This window comes from Mus caroli, chromosome 6, assembly GCF_900094665.2.
Source record: "Mus caroli chromosome 6, CAROLI_EIJ_v1.1, whole genome shotgun sequence".
Classification (NCBI taxonomy): Eukaryota; Metazoa; Chordata; class Mammalia; order Rodentia; family Muridae; genus Mus; species Mus caroli.
Window position 1 is genome coordinate 34,263,356 of NC_034575.1, and position 21,260 is coordinate 34,284,615.

The 21,260-nt window shown below is 36.5% G+C and overlaps 1 protein-coding gene across 7 annotated transcripts in view; it reads right to left on the reverse strand.

The window, feature by feature from the left end:
- Positions 1 to 21,260, reverse strand: part of Braf (B-Raf proto-oncogene, serine/threonine kinase) — a 123,475-nt gene that overhangs the window by 30,342 nt on the left and 71,873 nt on the right. For 3 of the 7 annotated variants that reach the window (XM_029478321.1, XM_029478322.1, XM_029478323.1), the window contains 8 exons: positions 20,749 to 20,908; positions 17,745 to 17,780; positions 17,383 to 17,419; positions 15,675 to 15,794; positions 13,187 to 13,329; positions 12,037 to 12,154; positions 9,293 to 9,377; positions 8,431 to 8,607 (listed from right to left, as the gene is read on the reverse strand). In XM_029478321.1, the coding sequence (XP_029334181.1) occupies positions 8,431 to 8,607; positions 9,293 to 9,377; positions 12,037 to 12,154; positions 13,187 to 13,329; positions 15,675 to 15,794; positions 17,383 to 17,419; positions 17,745 to 17,780; positions 20,749 to 20,908 (876 nt within the window). The remainder of the gene's footprint in view (positions 1 to 8,430; positions 8,608 to 9,292; positions 9,378 to 12,036; positions 12,155 to 13,186; positions 13,330 to 15,674; positions 15,795 to 17,382; positions 17,420 to 17,744; positions 17,781 to 20,748; positions 20,909 to 21,260) is intronic. The other 4 variants (XM_021164363.2, XM_021164362.2, XM_029478324.1 and 1 more) reach the window with 3 other exon arrangements.

The following is a 21,260-nucleotide window of genomic DNA, read 5'->3' on the forward strand; positions in this document are numbered from 1 at the left end:
GGCTAGGTAGTACTCACACAGGCTAGGTAGTACTCACACAGGCTAGGTAGTACTCACACAGGCTAGGTAGTACTCACACAGGCTAGGTAGTACACATCCCCAGACATAGTTTTATTTTCTTAATAGTGTCTTTGGAGGAAAACTAAAGTTGAATTTTTGTGGTCTCCCTTTCCCCAGCCTGGAACCTGCTTGCTCAAGGGTGGAGCTTCCTGCTCATTCGTCCTGCCACGCNTACTGCTGGACCCTGCCTTTGCTGCTTGGAGGAGGCACACACGTGTTCGTCCTGCTACTGGACCCTGAGTTACTTGGCGGGAAATTGGGTTCCCTCCCCTTTCCTTTATAACTGAGTGTCTGGAAATAGTAAAATTGAGCTTTGATCAGAATGTTGTCTTAGCTCCATTCTTTCTTCCGCCCCGTCTAGATTCCTCTCTTTTCAGCTCGAACTGCCATTCTCAGTTGAACCGTTCGTGTTGTAGACTGCGGACAGGCCGCAACAAATTTTGATTTATTTCAAAATTTCTTTTCTTTCTTTCCCTTACCTTTTGTGTTCTAATAAATCAACGCCTATCTTTATACTACAAGGATTTTTTTCCTTTGCTGTTTAAAATAATAGATTTTTGTTTTTAATCCACTTCAAATGTTTGTTTTGTGCTATCTAACAGTTAATGACTTAGTTTTTCTATATGAATATCAAGCTATTATAGCAACATTTGTTGAAGAACTGTCTTCATGAATTACATTAGCACCTTGCTTAAAGAAAATCAAATGAAGAAATTATGTAACTTAGGGCTATATCTAAGCTGCATCTTTTCTTCCACAATGATTTATATGTGTATAGTTATACAAGTACCACACTCTCTTGATTACTATGGTCTTTTAGTAAAATTTGAAATCTCCAACTTTATTATTTTTTCTTTAAAATTGTCTATTTTCTTCTTCTTCCTTTTTTTTTTTTTTCTCTTCCCTACCTTTTAAAATTCCTTCCTGAGACAGGGAATCTGGTAGCCTAGGCTGGCCTTGAACTCTTGATCCTCCTGACTTTACATCTGATGGACTGTACTACCACACCTGGCTTCCAGTGTCAGGGACTATAAATAGCCACTGTACTTCCATATAAATAATCAGATTAATATGCCAATTTCTAACCTTGTGTCTGTTCACACTCTGATGGGCATTATGCTGCAGGTGGAGAGCAACTTGGGAAGAGTTGAGAACTTAGTGATACTGAGTCTTCTAATACACCACTATGATAAGCTTGTATCCCTTCCATTCCCTAGAGAGGGTAGTGAATGCCCCTTAGAAAATACTCAACTCACTTCTAAAAAATAGAAAACTGGTCTCAACAAAATAAATGGATATGTATATATAGAATTTTATCATATTGGTGGGAAAGCAAAAAGTGTACTATTCTTTCATTTTTGTAATTCGTATCAAACACCACAACCTGAAACATAAGCAGAGACTACTACTTATAGAAAAAAAGGTAAAATGGAGGAAAAGATGGTCTTTCTCAACAAATGCTGCTAGAACAGCTGGATATCCACATAGGGAAAAAGAAAAGGGCCTCAACCGCGACCTCAGACACAAGTCATCAAAAGACCTAAATAAATGTAAAAGCAAAAATGGTCCATTGTTATAAGGAAACGGAGAACTACCATTACCTTTGTACATGTGAGAGACTTTGATATTTTCAGACTAATTTTATATAATCTGGTTGCATAATTTGGTGTTTCTTGGTGAGGCAGGTGAAGAGCAATAGTCCTATCCACGCAGAGAGGAAAACTAAAGAGTGCACGTGATGAGCAGAGGCGTGGGAAGAAGCATGGTTGTGAGCACACAGACTTGGTTACACGCCATCTGTGTTACTCACCTTAGGGACATTTGCCATCTAACTTGCTACTACTCATCTGTAGCATGGAGATGATGTGTATTTTGATGTATTCTTAAAAATTACTTTATATGTTTAATGAAAAAACACTATGTGCTAACCAAAATGTTCTGGTTTTAGTCTTGGAGATAAAGCAAGATACTTAGCACTGTAGTGAAGAAGACAGAAAACAAATAAGACAAATCAGTAAGAAATACAGTGTACTGCATACTGTTACCTGTGCCAGGTGTGTGGGAACCTGGGTAGAGGACAGGGAAGGATGGGTTGTGATTTTAGGCTAAAGAGGCCTTTTCATAGGCTATTTTGAGTAAAGACTTTGAGGTGGTAGACAGTATATACTGTTAAGGGGTGAGACTATGAAGAAAGGGCAATGAAGAAAGGGTAGAGCCCTGTGGCAGATGTATGACTCCCATATACACAGATCAGCAAGTTGACATAGAGTCGACTGGAGGGAAAGCACAGACGATCTGAGCAGTAACAAGCGTTGGGGAAGGGGAACAGAGAGTAGGTGTGGTGAGGGACGGTGAGATCCCATTAGGCAATCAGTGGACATGTTGAGCAGTTTGATAGGAGTCCTAAGTACAAATAAATAAAGTAGCTGGAGGTTGGTACAGAACTGATTTTAAAGTGATTTTTCCCACACCATGAAACTGACTGAGGTCCCAGAGGGATGACAGGCAGCTGAAACACAGATACTAATCAGACAATCAGAAGAATATGCTTTGATGCACACTTCTTTAGCCTTTATACATTGGTGAATAATTTGTAGATCATGTTAAAATGTAGATTAAATTCAGAAGATCTAAGGTAGTGTCTGAAATTCAGTATTTCTAAGGGTTCCCAGCTAGATACTATTCAGACCTGAGTTTGACTAACAAGAGATTAAGAACATGATTAAGCAGAGGACGGAGAGCATTCCCCATGAGGAGCTGGACTATCTGCACCCTATGCTTCTGATGGATCAATAAACTGAGGACCAAGAATTTAACCACTGGATTTGGCAGCACGGAAGTCTAAGAAACTCTCTCTTTTTCTTTTTAAAAGACTGGGTCTCGTTATGTGGTGCACACCACCACTTCCTGCTCAACATATTTTCTTAATAAAATGGTGAGCAAGATCATTAGATGATATTCTTAGAGAAGAGGTTTGGGGGGGGTCTCAGGACAGGTATAGCAGTGTCTAGGAGAGAGGACAAGTAAACCAAGTGTGAACTACAGGCACAAGACGCATCAAAGGCTGGGGGTGGTGAAAGCATTGCATTATCTGGAGAAGTAAAACAGTCTAAGGCCGCCAGGCGTGGTGGCACTCGCCTTTAATCCCAGTACTCAGGAGGCAGAGGCAGGCAGATTTCTGAGTTCGAGGCCAGCCTGGTCTACAGAGTGAGTTCCAGGACAGCCAGAGCTACACAGAGAAACCCTGTCTCAACAAACAAAACAAAAAAAGAAAAGAAAAAACAAAACAAAACAAAACCAAAATAAACCAGTCCAAGGCTCAAAGGACGACACTGGGGCATGTTATATGACCTTGTATATACATTGACTTTCTGAATATTGAGAATAAGTGAGGAAGCACATATAAAATATAAAGAAAAATGATACATTGCAAGTGCATATATATAGCAATATATGTAATTGCTAATACATAAATACCATATTGAAATACCACAAAAATATTTGGTATTTAAAAAAAATAAGGAGGCACTGAGTAAATGGTGTGCAGCAGAGCTGTGATCAGAAAATAATATTGACTAACCAGTGATGGTGTGCAAAGAAAGGCAAATCCTGAATCTATAACTACAAATAGTAACAAACCCATTATGTACAGTATTAACGTACACAATTATGAAGGATACAAAACACACATTAAGCTATCAAATACAGTTATCTGGATGGTAAGTTACTGGCATGTATTTGTGTTTACATTTTTTCAAATGATTTTCTATTACTTTGTAGTAAGTAATAATTAAGACACACTATCCCAAAAGATAGAGTACAAATTACTCATATTCCTACCCTAACAAATGCTGTTAAGAGTTTTACAAGTTAGCTTTCGCAGTTTTTAAAGTTTATACTAATTCTCTATTTTCCTTGCTGGAGACAACCACTAGTAAACCTGGTGATTCCTGTTCCCATATTCATATATACAACACTTTTCTAAAACAAATATGGGTCAGGGGTGTTGTATTGCATGCCTTTAAGCCCAGCACTAATGGGGCAGACAGGCTTAATTAATATTAAACCAAATAGCATGCTGTTGCTTTGAGGCAAGTGACCATAAATTCCAAGCTGGTTTGGACTCAGCTTCCCGTCTCCAGCTCCCAAGTGATAGGGGTTATAGACTCTATGTGCAACCAGCAAAACAAGATTTTGTGTAATAGTGTTTCTTTTGCAAAGGACAACTCAAGTGAATTCTAACAAACTATATGATTCTTTGCGAATTTTAAACCAACATTTTAAGTTTAAAATAATTGAAAAGGACATACTTTCCAATATGCTACAAGTACCAACATTTAAACAATGTTTTGATATTCAATGGTAGTAACTTTTAGGTAGAACACTGCTTTGGCTGGCCTGGAACATGTTGTGTAGACTAGATGATCCTCTTACCTGTCTCCTAAGTATCGAGGTCATAGGCATGTGCTATCATGCCTATGGACATATTTTTTAGAAACCACTTTGTTAAATGAAAAAGTCTTTGCTCTTGGTGACAGTGGCAACCTCTCCTTTCACTCGATCAGTTCCTCCCAGTGCACCCCACCTTGGTGTGTTTTGACCTTTCATTTCTATCATACTTCTCTAATGTTTGATGTCCATCTTACTGTTTCTGAACTATACAGTGACACAGACAGACATATGAGTAATTTGTACTCTATCCCTGCACTCTCTTCCTCCTGGTCTGGTAAGATTCTCTAGTGAAGACTCCTAAGACTGTCTTGTAGGAAAAGTCAGGTTTGGCTGCTAGCCTCTGGGTTAGGATGTATCTCAGTGGCACAATATTTGTTGTAGGGATCAGCCCTAGATCTAATCCCTCACACTGCCCCCTCCCACCCCAGGAAGCTGGGAGATGGGCAGCACCGCTGAACATTATCTGATAAGTAGAGTTGCCGAATCTCACTGGTTTAGAAAGATGTCCCAATTCTAGACAGCAGAGTTCCCCAGCCAGATACTCATTTCCCACTCTCCAGAGAACTTCCAGGCTTTCTGCCAGTTGCTCAGAGGCACTTGCTAGGAAAGAGATTAACAGAATAGCTTCCCCCATCATAGGAACTGCCAATTTCTGAAGCTAATCTCTGCACAGACTCTTGAAAGTTGTGCTGTAAACATGATGATTTTAATTTTTCCATTGGCAACTAATAATTTAGTTTTTTGGTTTTCACTACACTCTATCGCCAGCTTTCCACCTGCTTTCCAACTTTCAAAATGTTGCTACTATCTTCTTTCTTTCATCCTGATTAGTTTAGTCTTTATAAAAATATTTCTTTATTGTAGATTTAATGGGGTTGAAAGACAGAGGGAAAAAAATTTGTCACTTTAATCCCAAACCTACTTGGTCGCTTCAATACAGAGTTTTCAACTGTCAAAGACTTTAGAAACTAGAATATATTGGTATAAAGCAGATGCAAATTACTATCTCAACTGGAAGAAACAACAACAAAAAAATGGGAAAGGCATTATGCTATCCTTCATGAGTTTCAAATGGATAATAAAAAGTAAACCCTCTTAGAGGGCTTAGAATGTAATAGTGCTTTCTCAGCTACAGCAGGTAAGAGTGTTTTAGAGCTGGCTATAAAAGTACATTGGCAATCTCAAACTATAAAGTGATGGGAAAGTATCACCCATTTCTTGATAACTCTGGAGTTACTCATTTCCATAGGTCCTTCCCTATGGTCACACCTTGTTTAAACTAACCCTGTCACTCCACTACCTTTTCTTCTCAAAATAATTATAAATACTAGTTTTAATTGTTTGTTCATATCAAAAGCTCTTTTCTGTCATTCCCTCTCTTTTAAAAAATTTTAAAAACATTTCTGAATTTTGATACAAGCAGAGTTTAAATTTTTCTTTCTGGACAGTAAACAATATACAGTTTTGTATACTCATACATGTATGTCTTGTATGTCTGTCTGTCTGCTTGCCTTCCCTGCTTTACTTCATTTTACTGATAGATATTGAATATCCATCATAGCCCAGGGCCTAGTCTAGGCAATAGCCATAATTCAATGAACAAAACAAAGCCCCTGCTCTTACCCAGTCTGTATCTAGTAGGGGCAACAGAAAAATTTAAAAGCCTGTTAGAATTAGCATAAAGAAAGGGATAAAGTGAGCTGGGGACATGATAGTTATATACAGTGATCAGAGAGACAATCTTAAATAAAAGTTTTTGTGGTACGAGTATTCCAAAGAAAAGAGGGCAGATATAGAGGTGCTGAGGGGAGAGTGCCCAGCCTTTTGCAGAAGTGCTACAGATCAGTGGGGGAAAAAAAAGAATAAGCTTTGATTCTTTTTGTTGACAGTTTCTGCCAGAGATTTTTCATCTCAAGATTTTAATACACTCTTTTAGATTTGAGTACATTAAAATTCTAGCTTTGTTGAAAGGCTGAGACTGTATTGTTCGTAGATGTTACTAAGTAAGATACTTTGCCGTGTGTATGTGTGTGCGTGTGTGCGTGTGTGTGTGTGTGTGTGTGTGTGTGTGTGTGTGTGTGCGTGTGTGTGATGGTGGTGGTGGTGGTTTGAATAATTATGTCCCCAGAGGCTCATATACTTGAATGCTAATAGGAAGTGGCACTATTTAAAAGGATTAGAAGAATTAGGAGGTTTGGCCTTGTCAAAATGGGTGTGGCCTTTTTAGAAGTATATCACTTGGGGTGAACTTTGAGGTGTCAAAAGCGCATGCTAGGCCCAGGTTGTTTTTCTGCCTATTTCTCCAGTGCTAAGCCTGCTGCCACGCTAATGCACTAAGCTCTGGAACCGGAGGCGAGCCCCCAGTGAAATACTTTTTTTGACAAGAGTTGTTGGTTATGCTGTCTCTTCACAGCAACTGACCAGTGACTAAAGGGATAAAGCATTCTGATTGAACAGAGACTTGGAATTTATTGCCTAGTTTTGAATGAAGGAAGGTGATACGTTTATTTACTTCCTGTAACTGATCTTGAGGCAAGAGTTGTGAGGGCACGTATTCACTTTTATCTTTTGGTTCCAGTTTGATAATGCAAAGGTAGCATAAGAGAATTATGACAAAAAAAAAAAGTTTTTAAGACAACTTTGCTAGAAGTGTGACCTAAAATGTTATTTACACTAAAATGTTATTTACACTGCTTCTTTACCAGTAAAAGGGAAGTCAAAATATCTACTTTACAATTATCTATCTATCTATCTATCTATCTATCTATCTATCTATTTATTTTCGAGACAGGTTTTCTCTGTGTAGCCCTGGCTGTCCTGTAACTTACTTTGTAGACCAGGCTGGCATTGAACTCAAAAATCCGCCTGCCTCTGCCTCCCGAGTGCTGAGATTAAAGGCGTGCACCACCACTGCCCAGATTACTTTATAACATTTTAAAGATTAAATGACAGAATAATTCATTAATAAAGAAGAATTAAGACATTCTTTTATAGTATTCATAGAACTTTCAAATTTATATTTTATTGTGCCTATCTTTATTTATTTATGAAACAGTTTATTTATTGAGTTCTAAAACTCAGAGATCCTTCTGCCTCTGCCTCTTGCATACTGAGATTAAAGGCATGCATCACCAAGCCTGGCTTCAGCTAAGTACTTTAAAATGTGCGTCTTCCTTTAGCTTTGTGCTGGGGACTGACCATGGGTTTGTGAGTGGTATTTAAGTGATCTGCTACTAAGTACCACATGCAGCCCTAAATGTTACCTTTTGACTGCTCAATTACACTTAAAGGGTTTTATGCAAGTTTCTTCTAAGCCAGGTCTTTTTTTGTCTTTGTTTTTGTTTTTTTTTTTTGAGACAAGGTCTATTTATGTAGTCCTGGCTGATCTGAAACTCAGATATCGGCCTGCCTCCTGAGTGCTAGGATTAAAGGTGTGCACCACCGCACCTAGCTCTGGTTCATTTTAATCAGTATAAATCATAAAATAACGTATCTTTTGAATTACAAAGTAAAATTCAGTAGATATACTTGTTACAACTTGAAGTTCCTCAACAAGGATCAAAATATAGACATTCATTTAAAATAATAGTCACTTATTTCCTATTAACTTTAATGGCTTTTTTTTTTCTTTTTGAGGGCTCCTGCTTTTCTGTACTTTCACTGTTTATATAAATCACTTAGTGCTAATCATCATTTGCAATTATAAACTTCTCATCAAGTACCTTACTTCTTCCTTATATATGTTAAAGGCTGAACTAGAGAAATAGCAATTTTGATTATGTAAGTGTTATCTAGTAGTTAGTACCTCTGCAGAGAGACTTAGTAAGCAACCCATAAGAGGTTATCATCAGGACCTTTACTGTATCCTTAAGTGGGTTTCAAAAGCCATATATGAAGATTTAACAGCACTGAACTTACTCCATGCCCTGTGCAGTCTGCCGAGCAATATCTATAAGTTTGATCATCTCAAATTTGGTCTCAATGATGTGGAGATGGTGATATAAGCTGGAGCCCTCACACCACTGTGTAACAATTGCCAGTTGTGGCTTTGTAGAATAGCCCATGAAAAGGAGGATGTTCACATGTCGAGTTTTCCTGCCAAAAAGAAACGTGACAATGAGTAACAATTCTTTAAAGAGAGTCAAATCAATACGGTGCTCAAGGAAAAAGTACCAGAAACAAAGCAAGGTTGAGCTGTAATTACTGAGTCTAACCTCCAGCTCCACTCAGAAATACAGAAACATATCGAATGAGGAAGCTGAGAGCTGAGGTTGCTTTCATTTGTTTAAGTTGTTCCAAATTTATTAGGAGGTTTAATATGTGGACGTAAACCCATTTTCCTCTAACCACCACAGCTAGCTTCCTCATTCTGTTCTTTACAATCGCAGAGTAACTGTGTACCTTCTTGAATACAATCCACTTCTCTGGATTAAACCCTCAGTTTGGTTGAACACTCCCCTCACATAAGATTTTAACCACAGAATCGTTCCTAAGTTTCCTTATCATGGGTTTACTCTCTCTCATTTGTCAATGTTCCTCATATCCTAGGGCCTAGGACTAAATACAATTTTAAATGTGTTTTGATACATTTAGGACATTTAGAGTATTACTTTCCTAAAAGGAACTACTATTAGACACAATCAGACATTTTTTATTTCCATTAATTCAGTTTTCTAGATGCAGGAGCAAACGGTCCTGCATGTCAGGACAACAATAGAAAGGCAGACACATTTTGTTTCTTTCGGTCACTGCACTGGAAAGCTGTGATCCACAGGCTCACCTGAGTACTCCTACTTCATTTTTGAAGGCCTGTAACTGTTGAGGTGTGGGTGCTGTCACATTCAACATTTTCACTGCCACATCACCTGAAAGAAAATTATTACTCCAAAATTTCAAATTGTAAAATGTGAAATATTTATTCTTGGGTTTTTTGCTAATTGTCAGTTTTAAATTCATATCCCTATTAAAGTGTAAATCAATTATATTTAATTACCTAGTAATAAACTACTCTCCTTCTTCTTTTGAATACATACTATGGGGCACGCACATCCTTCAATCCCAGAGCAACTAACAATGATATTCCTATACTATTGTTTGAAAATATATGCTAAACTAGAGTGAACTTCCTCGCCCTGGGAATACACTTAGGTAACTAAGTACTTGGAGAGTTCTCCTAACGAGTTACCGATGTTGACTAAGGTGTTACCTGGCCAGTGAGTGCTTGAACCATGGACAACAAAACAGGTCCAGTGCAACTTGGCTTAAAGTAAAATCCTGCCAATTTTTTTTCAAAAGTTATGGCCTACTTATGTGGACTGGAAAATTATTAAAATTATAATCATAGTTTAAATACTTCTAGTGTTTTATACACTTTTGGTGGGTATATAAACTGGTATAATTACTTGGCAGCACCGATGGCAGTATATATAAAATTGCAAGTATGCATATGGTATAGTTTTAAAATTCTCTCCTAGGCATATAGCCAGTAAAAATATACACATATGTTCTTTAAAAGACATATACTAAAAATATACACAGCAGCATCATTCAGAATTGCACCAAAGTGGGAAGTACCCAAATGCTTATTATCCCATAGATGGAAGGAATCACATTTCACTCACACAATGGAATACTATTCAGGGGACAAATGAAACACAAACATACCCAACAACATTGATGGACCATAAAATATTTGAGAGAAAGTTTACACAATATATTCTGTTGTGGCTAGGATGTTTGTTGTCTTTTCAGGGGGAGTGAATGAAGAAGGCATGTGGAGGCCTTCTAGAAGGCTAAGAATATTACATTTATTAATCACAAATGTATTTATTCACTTGGTGAGCTTCAATTACCTATACACTTGTAGACATTTTAATACATTTTAATATAATCACTATAAATCTTGATTTTTCTTAACTACCAAAGTACTATAGTATTCATTTTATCGGATACTACCTAACAGTGCTTATTACTTAAATGTTTTAGGAAAACATAAATGTTCCATGGGAGATGGTGAGATGGCTTAGTTAAGAGAACTGGCTGCTCTTCCAGGTCTTGATTTCAATTCACAGCAAACACATGATGGAACACAACCATCTATAATAGGATCTGATGCTATCTTTTGTCATGTAGGTGTACACGCAAATAGAGCACTCATAATCATGAGTAAATCATTAAAAAATATTCCCCTAACTATAGCACTCAGAATTTAAACTTGGTATATATATATATATATATATATATATATATATATATATATATATATATATAATTCATATATATATGTGTGTGTGTGTGTGTGTGTGTGTGTATGTGTGTGTACAGTATAAAACTTATGAATGTATACGAATGTATATATATATATATGTGTGTGTGTGTGTGTACAGTATAAAACTTATGAATGTATACGAAATAATAAACTTGAGAGATTCTGATAGCATTTTTATACTGTTAAATGCATTTTATATAGATCTTTATATGAAGGCATTATACATCCTGCTTCAAACAACTCAATATATTAAAACCTTTCCATATCAATGTAACTATTATATAATTTTGATTCTTATATAACCTTATATGGATGTGTCAATGTGCTAACTGAATCGTCTACTAGTGAGTACTCACATTATTTTCATTTTCTATTATTACTATACCGCTAGTGAGTATACTTCCCCAACCATCAACCTATTCATTGCTGTGCAATTACATGCTTAGGCTCAGTGTACATATCGCCAACCTTTCATATTTCTACAAAATAAACAGGATTATAATCACAATCTTCACATGATCAATTAAAAAAATCTATGTTCAAAGAAAGTCATGACTTCTGTCTTCTGAGTTTGTGATTCTTAGAAAACTAGTGAGGCTGAGCACTTGTTATGTTAACTTTTGATTTATAATACCCATAAAATCATCAAAAGGAATACTTCTAAAAGAGAAACGAACATCCTTTGGGACTAACAGCTCGATGACCTTCATCTTTATGAATCACTAATATAAAGTACTAACAGCAATCTTAGTTACTCTGAAGCCAGTTTTTATGGTCCACCATTTTTGTTAGAAAGCTTGAGGACTCCTGCATTTGACGAAAACAGTTTAATGGTGTAAACGGTGAATATTTTTACTTCATATTTGTTTTTGAGACAATCTTGTTATTTAAGTTGACCTTGAACTTTCTCCATAGCTAAGGATGTCCTTGAATTCCTAATCCTCATGCTTATACCTCCTAAGTGTGGGGAGTATAGGAGTGTATGTCATCATGCCTGTTGTTCCTTCCCAAGACAGATTTGTGTAGCCCTGTCTGTACTGTAACTTTCTCTGTGGACCAGGCTGGCCTTGAACTCAGATCTACTTGCCTCTGCCTCTTGAGTGCTGGGTTTAAGGATGTGTGCCATCATGCCCAGCTTTGGCTTCTTCTTCTTCTTTTTAAATAAACATTTCTTAATATATCCCACTTGTGCCAATGGCATCGTGTTATACATACCATGTCCCACTTGTGCCAATGGCACCGTGTTACATACATACCATGCCACTTTCCCTTGTAGACAGTTCCAAATGACCCAGATCCAATTCTCTGTCCCACTGTAATCTGTCCATCAGGAATCTCCCAGTCATCACTTGAATCTCTTCTACCAAGTGTTTTCTCGAAAAATATAGTACAAAAGTCAAGCCAAGGCAAACAAAAGAGAAAAACATTGTTTCATGCTAACTATATTGACCTGCCTGACAGGAAGTTAGGAACAGAGCAAGGTCTTCTAAAAAAAAAAAAAAGAAGAAAGAAAACATAAAATATCCATGTTGAAGAAGTAATAGTTATATTTGTGACTCAAAATATAAAGTTAAATTTAAAATGAGCCAATATGAGGATGGAATAATTACTTAAAATTAGAAATAATTGGTGCTGGAGAGATAGTTCAGAAGTTAGAAGCAGTGGCTTTTCTTCCAGAGGACCCAGGTTCGAGTCCCAGCACTCAGCTAGCAGCTCACATTCATCTCTTACTCTAGTTCCAGGAGATATGTTACACTCTCCTGACCTCCCTCACCACTGGGCACGTATATGCTGGACTTATACACACAGTCACACAAAAGAATACTAATTAAAAAGTTCGAAGTAGAAATGATTTAGTATGTGTAGAAATACATTTGTTATTCTTAAAATAAAATGGCTTTTTAACTATTTGGAGAACTGCAGAGGAATGATACAAACTATACATTCATGGCTAGTTTTGCCTTCAAGTCCCAACAATTGAAGTTACCATGCTCTAACTATTGCTGCTGGATTTCCTTACATGTCTTAACTGATTTGGCCATCAAAAACAAATAAATAAAGGAATAAATAAATAAATCAATATACCAATTCTTTGGATAAGGTAGAAGTAGAAGAAAGTTATTTTTCAAATATGGAAGGATGTCATTTGGTAGACACTTGAATTCTGCACCAGCTTTTAGAACACATATGCTTTATATTCCTAATCATGCCTTCTAAATACTTGCTTATTCTCATTCTCCTTATTTTAGAAACAGAACACCATTATTTCCCTTTCAAAATGCCCTCAAAAACTATATTAGAAACCAGAGCAAAAGTCAGTTTTGTGAGCATATACGTTATGCAATATTAAATGTGATGGGAACCTGGCGTCACACAGTTACAGAAGAGCACAGCACAGATGCTTACCATCCGACTTCTGTCCTCCGAGGATGAGGAAGAAGACGACTTCCTTTCCCGCTGAGGACCTGGAGATTTCTGTAAGGCTTTCACGTTAGTGAGTGAGCCAGGTAATGAGGCAGGCGGGGTGGCGGACAAGCCTGTGGTTGACCCTAAATTAGAAAAAGGGGAAATTATCCACATTAGGGAGGAGTAAGCATTAAGGAGGAACAAATATGTCCACACAACAGGGGCAGAAAGTGGGGAGATCTAGACTTTAAAATGGAGTGCATATTTAAATGTTGGCCCTTAACAAAGGGTAGGCCAAAAGAAACATGATATGTAATTTGTACAGTAATTTTTTTGTTTTGTTTTTTGGGCCAATCTAAAGACCCTTAAAATAAATAATAATAAACAAGTTTAGAAAAATACAATCTCTAAACCAAGACATAATTTCTAAAATTCACTCCCAAGTTCCTGTGCCTTTGATAAATAATTAAAACACCATAACAAATGCACAGGCATGGTGCCACACACCTTTAATCCTAGTACTTGGGAGGCAGATGTAGGTAAATCTCTGCATTTGAGGCCAACCTAGTCTACAGAAAGAATTCTAGGATAGCCAGAGTCACATAACACAAAGACCCTGTGTGATAAAACAGAAAAAACTAACAAGAACCCAACAACAAAATCAACGCATATTTCTACAAACAAACTTATTTTTTATTTCAGTAGCCTCAATATTTCAAAAGCATGTAAACATTAAAACTGAAACATTTTAATGGCCTTCCTGTTAAGTATTTCTTTCCTATTAGCCATACATCTATCTATGAGAGCAGATCACACGCTCCATTATTTAAGAGACAGACGTGAGCAGTGTCACTGCTTGCTGAGGTTTTTATATTAGACGGAAACTCTTTGTTACCTTGAGTGCAAAGTTAATATGAACAAGGCTAAGAAAGCTTTCTTTTTGAAAAATTATTTATTTTTATTTTATGTGCACTGGTGCTTTGCCTGTATGTGTATCTGTGTGAAGGTATCAGAACTCCTGAAGCCAGAGTTACAGACAGTGGTGAGCTGGGAAGGGAACCCGAGTCCTATGGAGAAACAGCAGTGCTTATAAACTCATGAGCTACCACCCCAGTCCCACTAAAGAGGCTTTTAAGACTTTCTGAAACCTTGGTATTATAAAAGTGAACAAGTAAATGTTATGGCATATCATCCATATTTCACATACATTCTACTATTTTATATGCAAAGTGAACCTTGTAAGTAGGCTCTGAGCAGCAGAAATGGAACTTTTTTAAATACGTAAACTTCCAGTTAACTCAGCAGCAATATGTATAGTATCTAGGACAGGAATTTTGAGCAATGACTCTCCAGAGTGTACAGTGAATAGACCTGAGATTCCTAGGTAGAATTTTCTAGGTAGCCACTATATTATGTTATAGCACCATATGAAAATTCTATGATTGCATATGCAAATTTCTAAAAGAGAATGGGATCTGGAATTTCTTTGAACTAGAGCACAATACATTTTACACTGGTCACTGATAACTTTCCACATTATGGAGTAGTAACAACTTGCCCAGTCCTTAGGCCCAGTTCTCATTGATTGGATTCTTTAGTTTAATTACATCACTAAGTACTGAATGACTTCCACTTTATTTATGGTTTATCTGAAAAATAGCTGGGTTGACGGAAACTCTAAAGCACCATCGTTATATTAAATATAAGTCACTAAGTGTATCAAAGCCATAAAAATAACTGTAGAAATATTTTTAAAAAGATATCCAATTTCATCTTAAAATTTAAGTCAATTTTAAAGTAAATTGACATGGTAAAATACTGGACAGTTATTAACTTTCCTTATGTGAGGGGCATAAGTCAATATATAAATTCAGTGTTTTTGAACTCATGTTTATAGATTAACTAAAATATATATCATATATAAGGGGAAAACAGAACAAAAAATGACTAATATTACTAAATTTCAAAACACTGTCAAAAGTCTCATAAGAATACTTTGGCCTCAAACCTGCAGTGATTTTCCTCGTGTCTCTGCTTCTCAAGTGCTGAAGTTTCAGATGTGAGCCATACGCCCAATATAAAACGCCCTTTTTCATAGGGGTTCCCATACACATTTTTATTTTTTAAACAAATTAATATTACTTAATTGAAAATTATCATCCAATGCACTAAAATAAAAAGAATCCTGCCTGTGTCTCCCAGAATTTAAGAAGTTATCAAGACCAAGCAGAAATAAGACAACATTAAGCAAGATGGAAATGTTAACTCCGAAATCTCTTGCTTTGCAAACTTTGTACTAGACAGCACACAGGAGGCTTGCGGTAGTGAGGGTGTGAGAAGCACATTCAGAGCACTCCAGCCAGGCCAAGCAGAAACTTAGTACTTAACTCTCACACTTACAAACACACGCTGTGAGGGAGGCACAAACAGAGTCTGTATCTTATATTTAGTTTGCTTGGGTGAGAACAAGAAAGAAGAGCCCAACTACCTCTGAACACTGGGCCAGGCTCAAAATCAAACACTATTTCACTGGGGACAGAATGGAGGAGGGGGCTGGGAGTCCGGGATTGGTATTTCCGAAGACAGCGCATCAGTTGGTTCAAGGGGGCTGTTAGAAGAGAAAGAGAGGGGCAGGCAAACACAGGAAGACAGACACACAGAAGAAATGAAAGAAGTCATGGGGAATAAATTAGATGAACTGAAGCCTGCTTCACAAAATAATTCTGGATGATATTTTAAAAATCTGCTTATATTTTCACAAAAACCCCAATTAATTTTTTCAAAGTGACTCATAACAAGAATAAGAAATGCCACTTGACTTTAGGTACTAAGCAGGCTGTTTACTACTAAGTTAACTGTGATGCTAACACGATGGAAACATTTAAATGCTGGATGTATTGGGCAAAATTATCAGCAGCCACAGTTACTAAGACATATGAAAGTCAAACTGGCAGCAACATTAATTGGCAGGCTCATGGAATAACAAACAACACAAACTCTTGAATATGTGATAAAGTCAATATTAAGTACATAATTTAGGCTTGTTATCTGTTATCTTCACAGAAGTACAAAACCATAACAAAATATGGCTTACAATGTTTATTCAGTATAAAAATATCGAGTCTGGGCTTGGACCTATTTTGCAGATATAGAAGGTCACAGTGAAGAACCCAGCTCTAGGCATGGCGTACAGCTCCTACAGTCTTCCTTGTAAGACAGAAGGCAGCTGAGAAGGAAAGCACAGAGGAGCTCTTGCAAGAAAATGTGAAGAGAGTCTCAAATGCCGTCTCTTAGAAAACAAACGTGGTATATTATTACAGAGTTTGCTTGTTTTGTTTTTTTTGAGAGAGCCATACTATGTATACTGGGCTAGCCTCAAACTTACGTTCTTCCTGCCTCAGCTCGGATCACAGGCATATGCTATCACATTTGGCTCAAAAAGCATTTTCTTAAAACAATATTATCTTTACTAGAGGGAAAGCTAGATGGAAATTCTGTAAGAATCTTAATATAATCTCTCATTTGTATATTTTCCTTACTATACCAATAAGGGGGTAACTAAATTTTTCTATTAATATAATCTCTCATTTGTATATATTTTTTACTATACCAACAAGGGAGTGACTAAATTTTTCCATTATGGGTCTATTCCATGAAATAAATATGTATTTCAAGTAGATCTAGAAAGTGGGTGGGAAATGCTTGAAAAAGTCTGACAAATTGAGGGGATGTGGCAGGCAATCCCAAAGAATGATATAGAATGATTTAACCTGATTCTAAGCTCTATCTGTGGTATTTGGTGTAGGCCAACAGACATTTAGAGACTCCAGCTTTGGAGGCAGCAGAAATTAAACAGTGGACAGAGCAATTAAGGACCCTCCTTGGTAGAATTGGAAGGGGAGCATTTAAGACTTTCTTCCATGTCTTCTCATTTTCTCTCCTTGTCATGGATAATTTTAAATTCTGCTACCAGTAAATGATAACTACTATTAAAAAAATACACACAAAAAACCAAAAACCCTTTGGTTTTTCTCTACACATTTTTCTCTGTGTCTGTTTCATGAAAAAAAAAAAAAAAAAAAAAGCAACCATAAAGGAGACAAGCAGCAAAGCAATTGCACTTTTGCCTTAAAACAACAACAAAAACAAAACAAAACAAAACAAAATAAAACAACAACCCTAAAGTCACTACTTACCTCCATCACCACGAAACCCCTGGTCTCTAATCAAATCCTACAAACAAATAGTAAAATATGTTTATTCAAAGCACATGGTAAAAAAGTAATAACAACAACAACGAATTTTCTACTATGCATAGGCAGAAGGGTTAATTCAAAACAATACCTGTCTTATAATTATTTCACAAAGCAAAGACTATTAAATTAGCTAGTGTACATGACAAACACTAAAGTTTGAAGCACTTGCCAACCTAGACCTATGTGAAAGGATTATTAGTCCTGGTCAAATGCTGAAATTCATTTCAGGCCACTCAGTGGCTTCATAAATCCTTAAAGAAAATCCTACTGGCACATATTAAGAGCCATAAAAATGTTCATACCCTTTGATCCTGTAATTCCACTTCTGGGAATTTTTCCTAAGGAAATAATTCAGAAGAAAAAATGATATGCACAAAGATGTTTAGTGCAGCATTATCCATCACACCAAAAATCAGAAATAATTACTCCCCTATGATAGGCATTTTGACATATTATGGTTATGGTGTATCAATTTATGAAGTAGTACACAGTTACCAAGCAATTATGAAACTTAAAACATGAAACATGTTTACATTTAATAAAAAATACAAAATTAAAAGCACACTGAATACTACCATAAAAATGTGGATGTATAAGAAACATTAAAAAGGAGGGGAGATTAAAATAGCTCAAATAAGGATTTTGTTTAAATTGGTCTCTATATTTAAAATGCAGCTTTTACAGTAATGTTGGCAGGAGGGGAAATTCCATATGTAATGAAATTTGGATCCTAGTCTACAGAACACGGATTAGTTTACTCAGCTTAACTTAAGTGTGAGGGATTGAAAAGCCACAAATGTCTCTAAAAAGGTTAGTGGCAAATAGGCACAATTTTGCTTATTAAAATAAAAAGTGTATTCTTTACTGGTGTACTACATAGAACCTTTAACACATAAAAGTCTTTGTGGTTTCACTACTTTTCCTTGGTTTCAGAGCTTACAACACACAGTGAGATGTAGGCACATGAAAAATAAGTAACTATTTCAGAATAAGAGAGAGATACATAGTTTATTATAATTTACTACCATATAAAAAGTGGTGGTATTGACAAGGCTTTTAGTGACATAGATTAAGACTATGATGATCTAGCCATCTGACACTGGCCTTCCAGCCTCCACATCTATGAGAATTGGTGACTATAGTGCAAAAGAACACTAGTATTTTGGCATTGGTGAAGCAGCTGAAGAAACCTGAGTACGGGCTGTGAAGAATGGACAGGCATGTCTAAAAACAAGGGGCTTTCTAGATAGATGGCCCCACAAGAGAACAGTTACATCCCTTTTCCTGTTTCCTACCGTAGCTCTGAAACTCCCCCCACACCTACAGATGAGCCTAATGTGGCTTTTCCACTCCTGCCAGGTCCAACACACATTTACACTTCTCAATCTCACGTGTTCTTAAAGCTCCCAGTTCATCTATCTACTTGACCTAGGTTAAATAGGATACTATAGTATTTTAAAACTATTTCAACTGTTCCCTAATCTCTTCTAGTCCCTTGTCTGTCTCCCTGTGATTCAGCATCATAGAAGAAACCAACTAAAGAACTTCTGGCAATACCTTTGCTATCTATGAACATCTGCACAAGTAGGATCAGCTGTAATTTCTAAACTCATTCACTCTCCCCTTTCTCCTTCCTTCTCCAGGGTAGCATGTATCATAGGCTGGCCTCTCACTTCTGATCCTCTAGTGCCTTTAGCTCTCAGTGCCAAGACTAAAGGTGTGTACCACAATGCCTGGTTGGCTTCTTTCTACTAGTTTTCTATGTGGTGGTTCCAATAAGAATGGTCCCCATATCTTCATAATATTTGAATGCTAGTCAACAGGAAGTAGCCTTGTTGGAGGTATTGTGTCACTGGGGGTTGGCTTTGAAGTTCCAAAAGCACACACCAGACTCAAACTCATACACTGTCTCTCTGCCTGCAGATCAAGATGTAAAGACCTGCCTGCATATCACCATGCTCCTCATGATGATGAAAATGGACTAAACCTCTGAAACTGTAAGAAAGCCTCCAATTAAATATTTTCTTTTGTACGAGTTATCTTGGTCATGTGTCTCTCATTAAGATCTCATGAAGATGTGTATTCAGATAATAAGAAGTAACTGACATGAATAAAAATTAAGTCATTAAAAGCTTTCAAGCAAGAGAACAGATGATAAAAGTATCATAAAAGGGAGGGTATAGGGGACTTTTGGGATAGCATTTGAAATGTAAATGAAGAAAATATCTAATAAAAAATTTTTTTTTTAAAAAGTATCATAAAAGTGTATCCTGGTGAGAGCACCAAGGTGGAAATGTGTGGGAATAAATGCATTCAGAGGTTCCAATGAAGGGTATGGAGGCAAATGGTATCAGTAGGTCAGCAGAGTCTGAGACATAATGGGGAAAGAAACAGTTATGGCAGTTATGAAAAGGTTAAGAGTAAGGCATAAAGTGATTCTTCAACTAGCCAAGCCCAAGAAACCAGGAGGACAGTCACAAGTAGAGAAAAGGGGAAGAGTTTAAAAGGCAGTTTGTTTTCAAATAAAGATGAAGCTCTAAGCTTAAACACATCAAGAACACACCTAACCTACAGATACCGTTGACTCCTTATTCTCCAACCTCCTTCCTCCCATCTCTCCCTTTCCCACTTGTCTCTTCCTGTGTGTTCAGCTCTACATAGAGAGAGAAAGGTCTTAGTTAAAAAGGGTACTAGGAAAAAGCTACTTATATGAACTTACTCTAAAATATAGGGGGGACCTAATACAAACTAGGAAAAAATCCGATTTTATAATCTTTTATTCATAATTTATCTTGGTAATTAAATAAAATTTATAATAAAGCATTTTGAAAGTTAATAAAATTTAAGTTATAGTTCCAACTGTAAGATTTTTAAAAATACAAATTTAGAATTGATTTTGTTGGTTCTAATGCTAAACTCATGACAGAAAAAAATATAAATTCTTAATGTCATCTTCATAACACATTAATTGCACAAAAATCTTAGAGAATTCATAAATTCCCATGGGCATCTATTAATTCTTAAATTCAAATTCTTAAATTTAAATTAAAATAAAGTCATTTTAACTAAAACCATTTTTAGACATAGTGTCATAGAAAAAAGTGAGAATAACTACAACTTGGTAACAGTGAAGTCCTCCTTACTGTTATTAGAGAACGTGATAGGGTGTTTGGATCTATAATGTATGAGCCCAACATTTACATGATAAATGAAAAGTGGCATTTACTTCCAATCTGTATTAAAAGTACAACAGAAAACCAGAGAAACACACTCCAATTGTTTAGTTCTAGCAGTGCTCGTACTTACATCGATATTGACAGGCTCAATTGTGTTTATATGAACATTAGGAGCTGAGGAGGACCGGTCTCGTTGCCCAAACTGATTGCGATGATCTTCATCTGCTGGTCGGAAGGGCTGTGGAATTGGAATGGATTTTGAAGGAGATGGACTGGTGAGGATTTGGGGCCTGGAAAAACCAAGTCATTGGGAAGATAAGAGTTGGAGCAATTATATTAATAATAATATTTAAAATGAAAGTTATAAGATTGTTGTATTTAACATGATAAGCTTTAAAGAAATGAAATTCCAGTAGTAATAGCTTTACAAAAAGCATTGGTTTAAAAAAAGCATACCTACAACTAGGACTGCCAAAGCTTTGCTTAAAAGCAGACCAGAAAACTCCAGAGGAATCTACAAATGGCTAGAAATTACCTGTGGTACATCAGTAGAAGCTCTTAATTATCCTTTAAAATTATATATAGAATTAAAATGTTTCAGGTAGAGACTAGTTGAATAAAATATGCCATTTTCTTATATAC